This window comes from Monodelphis domestica, chromosome 8 (assembly GCF_027887165.1).
Source record: "Monodelphis domestica isolate mMonDom1 chromosome 8, mMonDom1.pri, whole genome shotgun sequence".
Lineage (NCBI taxonomy): Eukaryota > Metazoa > Chordata > Mammalia > Didelphimorphia > Didelphidae > Monodelphis > Monodelphis domestica.
In genome coordinates, this window is record NC_077234.1 from 81,656,705 (window position 1) to 81,669,732 (window position 13,028).

The 13,028-nt window shown below is 33.4% G+C and overlaps 1 protein-coding gene across 5 annotated transcripts in view; it reads left to right on the plus strand.

The window, feature by feature from the left end:
* KANSL1L (KAT8 regulatory NSL complex subunit 1 like) overlaps positions 1-13,028 on the plus strand; it is a 128,495-nt gene that overhangs the window by 32,476 nt on the left and 82,991 nt on the right. For all 5 annotated transcript variants that reach the window (XM_056808134.1, XM_056808133.1, XM_056808131.1 and 2 more), the window contains exon 3: positions 209-350. In XM_056808134.1, coding sequence (XP_056664112.1) covers positions 209-350 — 142 coding nt within the window. The remainder of the gene's footprint in view (positions 1-208; positions 351-13,028) is intronic.

Below are 13,028 nucleotides of genomic sequence, written 5' to 3' on the forward strand. Positions count from 1 at the left end.
AATACCTTTATGCTTTTAAGGGGTAGCTGGAAAAAAATGAAATTGTTTAAATTTTTATATGCTATATTTATATTCTATTCAACCTTGAATGAAAGTGTTTTTTTAAGGGAAATTTAGAATTAATGATAAAAGTGAGATGTTAAAGCTGTCTTTATGGAAATATACATGTATTTTTTCACTGGCTAACCTTGTTGTATCTTGTTCACAGTAACTATAGTACTGAATGGAAGTGGCTTGTAGACAGAGCTAGAGTTGGCAGCCGCTGGACGTGGCTTCAGGCCCAGATTTCGGAGCTAGAATACAAAATCCAACAGCTAACTGACATTCACAGGCAGATACGTGCCACCAAGGTATTGTCTATGTGCTCATAAATGGGCTCTTTTAAATGATTAATATTCTGTTTATACAAAGAATAATTCATAGAAAAATAAAAATAATTAATTTAAATATTGTTAAGGAATTTTATAAAAATTGACATTTTTAGTAGCCTTTTAAAACATGTTGCTATATTAATGTAAATTTAAATTCTTTTTTGCACTCTTTTTTTTTCTAAAGAAGTTTCTGTCACCATTTCTAAATTATTCCTTGCTTCAGATGATTCTGCTTAAGTGAATTAGTAATTATTTAAATATATTTTTAAGTACCTACTTTGTTGATTTTAGAATTTACATGTGAGAAATTGTACTGAATATTATTTACTAAAACTAGGCTCCTAGGTTTTTTTCCTAGCAAAAATACTAGCTTAAAGACAAGACAGTACACTTTGTTATACTTTTTTTCTGTGTTAAATTTAGGAAAAATGTAAAATTTTAAATTAAAAGAACTGACAGGCTCCTTGACAAGACATTTCTGTCTGAATATTCTGCTGACACCTCAAAATTAACATGTCTTTAAAAGCCTAAAGGCATTGTCTGTGTTTTTAGTACTGTAAAAATGTATAATTTCCCTAGGTACAATATTCAACAAACCAATCTTGTTTAATCTTTCCAACCTGCCCCTCCTTTATGATTTTATTTCTGTTTACAGCAGTGAATTTTCCATGGTAGAATCCTTGAAATTATCTTGAACTTTCCTTTATTTCACATCCCATTCCAGTAGTTACTAAGCCTCCACATATTTATTAAAACTCTGCCCTCTTCTCAATTTCCCACTGCCAGCACATGAGCAGATTCCCAAGACCACCCTTGGACTATTAAAGTAGCCTCCTGGTGGCTCTTTTTCACCCATTCCCTCTTCCCTTCCCAATCTATCTTTCCTACTACTGTCAGAATAATTTACTTAGCATGCATATCTATCTAGACTTGTTATTCCTCTGTCCAGAATTTTTGATGGCACTACTTTTTTGTCAAGAAAGCTCTAGCTCCTTTGTCTGGACTTCCAAACCCTCCTACAGTCTGGTAACTCCAGCCTTTCCATATACACTTTACTCAGACCTGATATACTACTTTTCATTGCTTTATGTTCAGAGTGTCTTCTCTGACTGAAATATCTTCTGTCTTCTTCAATCCTTACAGTCCTTTTAAATTCAGCCACCATTCCCATGATGTCCCCAAATGGTAATCAACTTTTCCCAATAACATTTCATAGTATTTTGTTTTGCAATTCTCTAAACTACCTAAAATGAAATACTGTATATTATGGTTACATACATTTGTCCTATTTACCTGCTGTAGGCCTTATGACAGCAGGGACTGTGTTTTATCTAAACTGTGTATCTGTATTAGTGGTTAGAAGAGTGATTAATAAATGTTTATTGAATGAATTGATTAATCCTCTGATTGTTTTACATGTGTGAGAAGAAAAATTTGATCAAAGAACTCAAAACATTTTTTAAAATCACATTTTTATAAAAATGTCTGCACACTTCTGAAGTATCTTCCATCTTTTGTAGATGTCAGTTATTTAGAAGTGAAAAATAACAGTTGTAGCAATGGCAGGAAGGGAAAAGGAACTATATTTCTAATGGAAAAAGTAAGGGTTTAGCCAAACAGAAGAGAATTACTTGGATTATGAGTTTGGCCAAGACATTAGGTCTTTGCTGTTTTCACATACATACAAACACACAGAGGTTTATGATATATGATCACAATAGTCATGGTTAAAAGGAGACTAACTACTTTGGTTAGGGTTTTTGAAGTCGTGCAATAGAATAAAGCTTTTGAACATGTTTAAAAATTATTTTATAATTGCATGTGTCTAATTTGTGTCCATGGTAATCCTGTTTATTTTATTTTAAGCACGTAAGATATGATTCTGTGAAGGGATCATTAGACTTCACTAGACTGTTGCCAGAGGGGTTCATTGCACAAGAAAGGGGAGCCCCTCTGACATGAAGGAGCTGAGGCACTTTAGCCAGAAAAAAGAAGATTTAGGGAGAATTTTGATAGTTATCTTTGAACACTTGAAGAATAAGGGTGCAGAAAGGGGGTTAGACTTAACTGTGTTTGACCCAAGAGGCCAAATCTAGGATGAGTGGGTAGAAGTTGCACAGAGGTAGATTTAGAAATTGTGGAATAAAAACCACATTCTCTTTGACAGGTAATATTGTACAGTGCTTTATTAAAACAGCCGGTTAGCTCTGGGGAGAAATGTTTCCTTAGGACAGTGATAGCAAACCTTTTAGAGATAGAGTGCTGGGCCCCACCCCATCTCCCAGATTGAGTATCCCTCTCCCCCACATGATCAATACACTCCCCTCCCCAAAAAAGGGGGAGGAGGAAGCTCCTGTTGGGCTGCTGGGCAGAGGGGAGGGTGAAGTGAGGAATGTCCTCAGCAAGTATAGGGAGGTGGAGTGGCCTAAGCACTCCCCTCCCCTCCAGCTCTGCCACCTGTAAGTGACCTACCTTACCCCCTGTGTGCTCCCTTTGGGTATCTGAAATTTGGTATCTGAAGATCAAGGTTAAAATCTAAGGCTCAAATTTTACTTAACTGGAAAATTAGAGGCTTAGATTAATGGCCTCCGCTGTCCCTTCCATACTGTGACCATGAGAAACGCAGTGATCCTTTTCATTCACTTGCAGAACTACCATCCTAATTTAGGTCTTCATCTGTTGACTCATTCATTATGGTAGTGTCCAAGTTGGTCTCTGTAACCCTTTCCCATCTATCCTCTACATATCAGACCTGACCATATCACTCCCTTTTTCTAAAGCATTCAATGACTTTCCATATAAACTTTATGGCATTTAAAGCCTTAAAACAATCTGCTGTTCCTGCAGCCTCCTGTCACTCCACACCCCTTTTCACATCTCCACTGTCCTAGCCAAACCAGACTACTGACTGTTCTCTGAAAGATGATCTTTTATCTCTTGCCTCTGTACATTTTAATATGCTGTTTCCTTTGCTTGAAATGGACTTCCTCATCATTTCTGCCTCAAAATAGCCTTGTATATTTTCAATGCCCGAACTTAGGAGCCATTTCCTAGTGAATCTCCCACTTATTAATGGTCCCTTAGCAAAAGGAAATCTGACTGAGTTTTTCTTTTACTCTGCTTATTTTAGTACATGTTGTTTCTGAGAAAAGTGTAAATTCTGAAGTAGGGGCTCTTTTATCTCTTTGCATCCTCAGTTCCTTACACTTAAAAGACATATAATTCTTCTGAGTCCTAGTTGGCTTATTTATAAAATAATAATAAAAATGTTTATATTACTTAGTAGGATTGTTTTGAAGATTTTGCTTTATAAACTTTTAAGTAACATATAAGTGTGAGTTTTTGATTGCTTTTCCTGTAATTCATCCTGTTCTTTCCTTCCTCTGTGCCTTTGATCATGCTGTTTCTTGCCCCTCCATCTTGGTTATTAAAAACCCATTTACTCTTCAAAGTCTAACTCACATGACCTTATCCTTCTTGAAATATTCCCAGATAATGGCTTTCAAATATTACTCTTTCTAGGTTGGGAGTGGCCAGCAGATATTTGATGGCTGCTACTCAGTGCTCTTTGTTTTAAGCATGGCATCCTCAATCTTCAATGTGGAGCTATTAGTCTTTAAAACCAACAATTCAATAAGCATTTATTAAGTGCCTAGAGTTTTCCAAGGACTGTGCTAAGTGATGGGGATACAAAGCAAGGCAGGACATAGTACCTAACCTCAAAAAGTTTACAGTCTAGTGGAGGAGATGACAAGCAAAAAACCATGTACAAACCAGATATATCTATAAGCCCATACTTCCATCTATCTGTCTATCAATTAACTATATGTCTGTCTATCTACCTATCTATCTGTATGTATGTATGTATGTATGTATGTATGTATGTATGTATCCAATAGATTGGTGATAGTGGACAAAGAAAGGCTTCTTGCAGAAGGTTTTTAGCTGAAACTTGAAGGAAGCTAGGAAAGCCAGGAGATGAGGGGAAGTGAGAGAAAGGAGGTCATCCAGTGAAAATGTTCAGATTTGGGAGTGATTGTTTTAGGTAAGGAACAGCAAAAAAGACAGTGTCTTTGGATTGCAGAATATGTTGAAAGAAATAAGTTGTAAAAAGAATAGAAGGGTACAAAGGGGTCAGATTACGAAGAGTTATAAAAGCCACACAAGAGGATTTTATATTTAATCCTGGAGGTAATAGAAATTAACTAGAATTTATTGAATAAGAGGAGTGATATACACTTTATTGAGATCAGTTTAATGAAGGAGTGGTGGATGAACTATAGTTAGGATTGATATGAGCCCAGTTAGACCAACATTCAGGCTGTTGCAATAATCCAGGCAAGAAATAAAGACAGCCAGCACCAGGGTGACTTAAAAAAAAAGCCTATTCAATGTATAATATAGCCAAATAATGTGTCTCCTTAGAACTCATAATCATCATCATCATCCTGCTAAGACAGAGGACCTGCAAGTGGTTCGGTTATATTTTGGTGGTCTTAATAGAAAAAAAAAGAAAAGAAAGAGGAAAGGAAAGGAATACAATAGGATAGAAAATGGGGAAATTTTTCTAACATAATCAAGGTGTATTATGGGGGAAGGGTAGAAGAAGCAGATGACACTTGAACCTCATTCTCATCTGAACTAGTCAAAGGAGGAAATAAAACTTATAAACACTCACATACACAAATTAGATACAGAAATACTTTCTACTTAACAGTGAAACTGAAGGGAAAGAGACTTAGAACAACAACTATCACAAAAAGAGGAGAGAAGAAGAGGGAGGGCATATTAAGGGAGATATTAATGTAAATTGTTCAGGGTTGTCTGAGCCAAAATAATAAAAAATGAGAATATTATTGAAATTTATTTATTCTGTGCCATATGAAACTACCATAGGATAATATTCTAGAGCTAGGAAAAATAACAAGATTCATCTGGAAGAACAAAAGATTAAGAATCATAAGGTAAATAATGGGGAAGAAATGAGAAGGAAAGGAACCTAGCAGTACTACATATTTACAAAGCAATATTCATCAGAAAAATAGGAACTCATTAAGAAATAAGGATATCAATTAGTGGAATAGTATATACAAGCAAACGAGCTAATAGTAGCCTAAATTTTGAAAACTTAAAGATTCTAGCTTTTTGGATAAGAACTTATTATTTGAGGAAAACTGGAAAACATTCTAACAGAAACTAGACCAACATCTTACACCATATATCAACATAATTGTTAGGATTTACATATTTCTTTAAGGTTTATAAAGATCTTTATATATGTTAGCTCATTTAATCAGGAAATAACCCTGGGAAGTAGGTACTGTTATTGCTTCCATTTTACAGATGATGAAATTGGAACACAGAAAATTTAAATCACTTGCCCAGTCACAACAATTAAGGAACGGTCTGAGACAGGACTGAAACTCGCATTTTCCTGATTTTAGGTCTTACACTTGATCTACTGAATCATTTAGCTACCTCTAGATAAACTGTAAATGGATAACTGACTTAAGACATCTTGCCAAAATATGTATAGGGGAAGGGTTCATGATCCAGAAGAGATAGAGAAGAATTATATAAGGTAAAGTGAACAATTTTGGTTATATAAAATATAAAAGTTTTTGCACAAATAAAACTAGTACAATTAAAAGTAGAAGAGGAATGTGTAAATTAGAAAAATCTTGGTAGCAAATTTTTGTGATATAGATTTCATTTCTTAGAAACAAAGGGAACTGGTTCAAAATTTTAAGACTTAACTACTCATTCCCCTTTTAATGCTGAAAGGATATGAATAAGAGGTTTTCAGAGTAATAAATCTGAACTATCAATAGGCATGTGAAAAATGCTGTAAATCACTAATAGAGAATTGAACATTAAAACAACTCTGAGGTTCTACCTTAAACCCATTAGATTAACAGACTTGATAAAAAAAGGAAAATGATAAATATTGGAGAGACTCTAGAAAAATGGGTACATTAATGCACTGTTGGTGAAGCAATGAATTAGTCTAGCCATTCTGGGAAAACAATTTGAAACTATGTCTCTAAAACTTATTAAAATGTACATATTCTTTGAACCAGCAATACCATTTTAGGTACATGTCTCCAAAGAGGTTAGAGAAAGGGGGAAAATGTAATAACATTTATAGCAACTTTTTGTGTTGGCAGGGATTTAGAAACTAAAGGGGTTATTACCAGTTGAGAATAGTAGGACAAGTTATAGTATATGAATGTGATGAAATACTATTTTGTTTTAAGAAATGATGATGGGGTTAATTTCAGAGACATCTGGGAAGATTTGTATCAACTGAGGCAGAGCAAAGTGAGTAGAACCAGGCAGACAATTTATAGAATAACAATATTATAAAGACAAACAACTTTGAAAAATTTAGGAACTCTAAGCAATACAAAAAGCAGTCATGATTCCAGAGGACTCATATTCTAATCCTACCTCCTTATAGAAAGGCAAAAAGACTCAGGATACATATTAAAATTAATATTTGCTTGGATATGGTCATTGTGGGAATTTTTTTTTGCTTCATGTGTTTCTAACAACATTTTTTTGATTGGGGGAAGATGAAAGGGAAATCGAGGAAAAGTTTCATTGAAAAATTTTTACCTATATATATATGTATATATTAATATAATACATATAAATATAACTATATTTAATAATATATTTATTAACAGATACTTTAGGAACATAAAATTGTGCTCTATGTATATATAAACTATGTATATTTTTACTTTATATAGTTTACCTGGAGGATCACTGCTATCTTCTATAAAAAATTGCATCAGCGCAACTCTAAGATAAAATCCTAGGCTGAATACCTCAGTTGTCCTAATTTAGTATAATATCTTCTGTGTTTAAGACTTAAAGCTATTTAAGCAGAATTACTAATGAGCAGTCAGGTAACTTATGCCAAAAGAAAGTAATATGGAGACTGAAAATAGTACTTAAAATCTGTGCAAGTTGTGCATAGTCTATATGCATTAAACGGAATTTCAACTTCATATAAACTTATAAAAAGTTTCTCCCCAATTTATAACCTATGAATCAGAGAATTGCACTCATTTTTTTTAAAGACAAGTCTCTATTTTGCCCAGGTTGGAAGTACAGTAGCTACTCATGGGCAAGAGTCATTTGATCTGCTCAGTTTCTCTCCTGGGTTGGTTTGCCTCCTTTAGGAAAGCTGATGGCCCCCTATTTCTAGGGGCTTACCAAATTGATGCAGGACTAGTGCAGACATTCAGTTGGCTTAGCACACTGCAGTGCATCCCTTCTGAGTTCAAGCTTCAGCCTACCCAGCAACAGGGGTGACAGGCATATGGCCATATGTTATCACAATCTGATTTGCATTAACCTCCTAAGTAGCAATCTTTCGTAATCAGTGATTAGTAATCATTATTTTGAAATGTGAAGAATATTATTCTGGAAGACTGCCATTGTCCTGGCTATGACTAATAATAATGATTTACATTCATATAGTACTTTAAAGTTTTAAAGCACATTATTCATAACAGCACTATGAAACAAATTTTAAATGTATTTTTATTTGCTCTTTACAATGAGGAAACAGGCTAGGAGAGCTGAAATAACTTGCTTATGTTTATATAGCAATTATTTGTTTAAAGCGGAATCTGAATCAGTTTTCTGGTTCTAAGTCTAATGCTGTGTGTAGTCCCATGTGATATAAGACGATTATTTGACTTTGGGTTTAGTTTTTCTCATAAATAATCTGAGACAGACTAGATGATTTCTGAGGTTCCTGAAAGCTCTAAAATCTTTTCTAATGAGATCTTTAAAACCACAAAAGATATTGACAAAAAAGCAAGAAAAAGTGGCAACATGTTCAGCTTGAGTGTTTTGGTAATCTTGATATATTCATCAAATTAACCTATATTTTTTAAAAACCCTTACCTTTGTCTTGGAATCAATACTGTGTATTGGTTTCAAGGCAGAAGAGTGGTAAAGACTGGACAATGGGAATTAAGTGACTTGCCCAGGGTCACACAGCTATGCCTGGCTTTCAATCCACCTGCTCCTGATCCTTTTTTGTTTTTATGATCATTTGCTGATTGAATTGGAACTAAGGACTTCTTTGTTAACTAAACTTGTTAGTAAATTTCATGTCTTTCATGTTTTCTGACACAGTAATGTTACAGGATAAAAGATAAATGTAAAACCTTTGCCATTATTTTTGTTGTAAAATTAGATGTCATTTTATTTAGCTGTTCCCTGGTGGAGGTTACATCTTAAATTACTGTAGTAAATTCTTTTCCTTAATAGATATCTGCTCAGATGTCAAATGAGATCTACAGTTCTTATAATTTGCTTACTGTAAAAGGTGAATTGATCATATTGTCAGATGTCAGTTAAGGGACAGGCAGTGCAGCATCCCAGGGTCAATTGAATTCTTATATAAGACAGTGTATAGCTTTTAGGTGTGAAATGCAATTGTAGACTAATTTATCATTATTTATTTTGAGGTACTTTTCCCTTGTAAGGCCACCGAATAATCATAAAAGAATATTCTTTTTAAAGGAAACAAAATAGTAAGATTTCATTTGGACAATGAGTAGAATTTGGATGACTAAAATCAAAAATAATTTATGACTGATCAACAAAGCAGATCTGAGTTTCCCAATTAACTTTCTTTGGGCCAATTTATAATCATCAATGTACATCTTAAGCTGGAGTATCTGGTTCATATAACTTAGTCCTAGGAAAAGTTGTTTAAATTATGATTATGTTATATAGGTCCATTATGTTCTACCTCCAGAATTTTTTGCATATCCTCAATACTGTATATTCTACAGAACTTAAGTGTTTCTTGGTTTTTTTAGTGTAGGCCGAATATGAGTCTGGCAATTTATTCCCTTTAAAAAGAAGCATTATATTCTTTTTTTTCCCTGCAAAATGCTAGAAAATCATTTAACCAGATTTTAATGTTCCTTTTCCAGAATGATGCGTTTGACATTTGTTATGTTGTTTTCTTGTAAGCTAATCAACACTTATTAGTATTTTTATACTTCTACATAAGTTTTTTGCCTTTTTTTATGCAATGATTTTATTTAAATGTTCTACCTCATCATGATCTATTGCAGAAGAAAAAGCTGAGAAATTCTAGGAAAATAATAATAGCTAGCATTTATATAGCCCTTGAAAGCTTGAAAAATGCTTTACAAGTGTTCTTTTATTTTCACAACAAGCCTGTAAGGTAAGTGCTATTAGTATTATTCCTGTTTTATAGGTAAAAAATTGAGGATGACAAAGGTTAAATGACTTGTCTAGGGTCACAAAGCTAGTAATTGTATGTGAGGTGGAAGTCTTTCTGACTCTAGTTCCAGCACTCATTCTCTAAGTAAAAATATTCCTTGATACTTAGTAAGCTCAATGTGAATAAACTTTGGGGTGGAAAGGAAATAAAATGGTGAAAATGTAGTTTTACAACCAAGAAATTACAAAGCTAATTATATATATATATATGTGTGTATATATATGTATATATAGGTACTCCAAAATTCATACATGTATATTATGATTACTCTTTAAATTGAGAAGATGATGGGGTTATCAAACTCAAAAAAATGAAATTGCCTTTTGATAGGAAATAATTGGTTATTGACAAGAGTGGTTTCAGGGTCCATGTCTCTTTGTATAGTTGGATCATTGACTTGAAAATCAATAGCACATTAAAAGAAAACAATGAGATTTATGCTATATCTGTAATACACAGTTTTTATAGTTGAATAAACAACTGAACAATATTGAGAAATGAAAAATGTATAAGTAAGGACAATGATTCTGATTCATCCTTTATTTCACTGAGATGTTTAACTAATTTTAAAAGTTTACAGTAAAGACACCCAGAGAATACAGAAACCACATAAGCCAGCAAATAATTGATCTTGCCAAGCATAAAAACTCAATAGACAATAATCATCAAAAGACAATTAATACATCTTTAGAGTGGAAGCTTACTTGCTAACCACTGCAGAGGGGAGGAGATTACAGGCATCATTGTCTTTTAGAGAGAAAGAGGAGAAAAGCAGCTTATTAAAGGCTTTGATTTGAAAACCAACTATAAGCTAAATCATGTTCAGATTAGGACTGCAACAAATATATGTAGAAACAGCAACAATTGCAAGTATATCTATCATGATATCTTTTCATAAGCAACAATATTTGAATTGTCATCTTAGTCACTGAAGTACTAGATGAGAAAGCAGTAATGTTGTTTTAAAAGATTAATTTAGGAAGAGGGAATGGACTTGACCAAATCCATCTAGATGTATGCTGGAGGCAACATAATTTTAAAGCATGAGAGTATGTCTTTAAGATAAATCAAAGAGACAATGAATGAAAAATATAAGCAATTGTAATGAACCCCTTGAGAATAACCAAGAGATGTCAATAATTACTGATGAATTTTCTCACCTATCATTTTATGAAATGAACTGCCTGTGCAAATATTAAAGTTATTTCTGATGAAAGCTTGAGAAAAGAACTGTCCATTGATGATTTTCTGAAACTGAACACATTTTTACAGCCATATAATTTGACCAAAAATTGCAGAAAATATGGCATCTTATTCTGTTGACTCGTTAATTTAAAAAACCCAAACATTTAACTTGATGGAACAAAATACAGCCATAAAGGTTCTTCTCAAGCATCATGGCTTCCACACTTTGGAAATCAGATAAGATTGTCTGACAGCAACTATTTGATGATCCATTGATTATTGTTCTCAACCAGGGCATAAAACAGGAAGATAAATACATACCTACATATGCATGTCCAGTGTTATATAAGATTTCTTATGCAGAGTCCATACAGAAGACATCTTCTTATTAACATTTAGGTTCTCTAAATGTTTTTATTTGCACATGATTTTATATTATTTTCATTGAGATATACTTCATTAATTAAAATATTTGACAGTTCCTTTGATCTCTACAACCCCATATGATGAGACTGTATAATTATTCTCTCAGTTCTATCACATGGGCAAAGTTAAACTCAGGTTAAATGACTTGCCTGTAGGTGACAGATGTTCAAGATGGGATTTGATCTTGGATGTCTTTGACTCTAAATCCAGTACTTTTTTCATTACAGCATGCCAATATTGTTCTACATGTCAATACCAAGAAAACAAAATGGTTGACAAAACATAATTTTATTCATTTTTTAAAGTACTTAAGGTTTACAAAGTTCTTTCCTTATTTCTCAGTGAAGTGTATTCAACCCATTTTGCATATGAGGAAACAGTCTCAATGAGATTGTTATTTGTCTAGATTTACATAACTAGTGAGTATCAAAGTCATGATTCAAAACTAGTTTTCCAATGTTCTTTCCACTATACCAGATTATGCCATGCTGTTAAATGGGCAACTTGTTGTGTTATTTTGTCAGTATGTATCGTACGTACATCTTGGACAGGCACTCTCTATGAACAATGTGACCTAATACTAGAATTGAATAAGAAGAAGATCAAACTGAATGACATTTAGGGAATTGAACAAGACTTTAAATCATCCCAAGTTGCTCACTGCTTCTAAAGCCTATCTTTTTAATACAAATACTATCCTACTGGCATCAAAGTATCAAGGACAATTATAATCAGAAAAAAAATTATCATATAATGAGATTGAGGGATTTTAATAATATAATAATAAACTGAGTTGTGCATTGTTCTTCCAAAAATATTCAGAGGAAAAAATCTTCTAATTACCATTTAGTCCCTTAATAGAGAGTTTCTAGAAGAACATGGACAAGAATTTTAGAAGCTAAAAAGGTATATGAGATGATACAGTCTGTAGAAGGTATTCTCCTGATCTGTCTATGTAATGGTGTTAATCTACTACAATTGTTGACATTAAATGAGATGACACAATTGACAGTACTCTACTACATTTATATAATGTGAAGCATGATTTAAATGTAAAGTACTTCTACCCCTTGTAAGAGTCCCCTTAACATTTAAACATTTGAATGCTTTGAGGGATGAAGAGCACAGTTAAATTCAGCAAACATTTATTTGGCAACTACTACCTTCTATGTGTTAGAAATACACAAACAAAATTGAAATAGCCTCAGGTGTCAAGAACTTACATTCTATATTCAAATATGCAGATATAAAATATATTGAAAATGTATACAAGATAGTTTGTTGGAAAAGGCATCAGTACCTTAGGAGAATCAGGTGTCACATGTAGAATGTGGTATTTAAGCTTGAACTATAAAGAAAACATTCTAAGAAGTGAAGAGGGAGGTGCATTCTAGGCACCATGAATGGTTCAAAGGTATTCATGCTGGAGGTGAAATGCATATGAGGGACAGCTAGTAGTTGACTAGACAGAAGAATTATTGAAAGAGGATAATTGTAGGTCGTTTGAAGCCAGATTATGAAGAGTTTATATTTGATCATATTTTCCAATTTTTTGCCACCACAAAGAGCGCAGCTATGAATATTCTTGTACATGTACTTTTCCTTATTATCTCTTTGGGGTACAAACCCAGCAGTGCTATGGCTGGATCAAAGGGCAGACAGTCTTTTATCGCCCTTTGGGCATAGTTCCAAATTGCCCTCCAGAATGGTTGGATCAGTTCACAGCTCCACCAGCAATGAATTAATGTCCCAACTTTGCCACA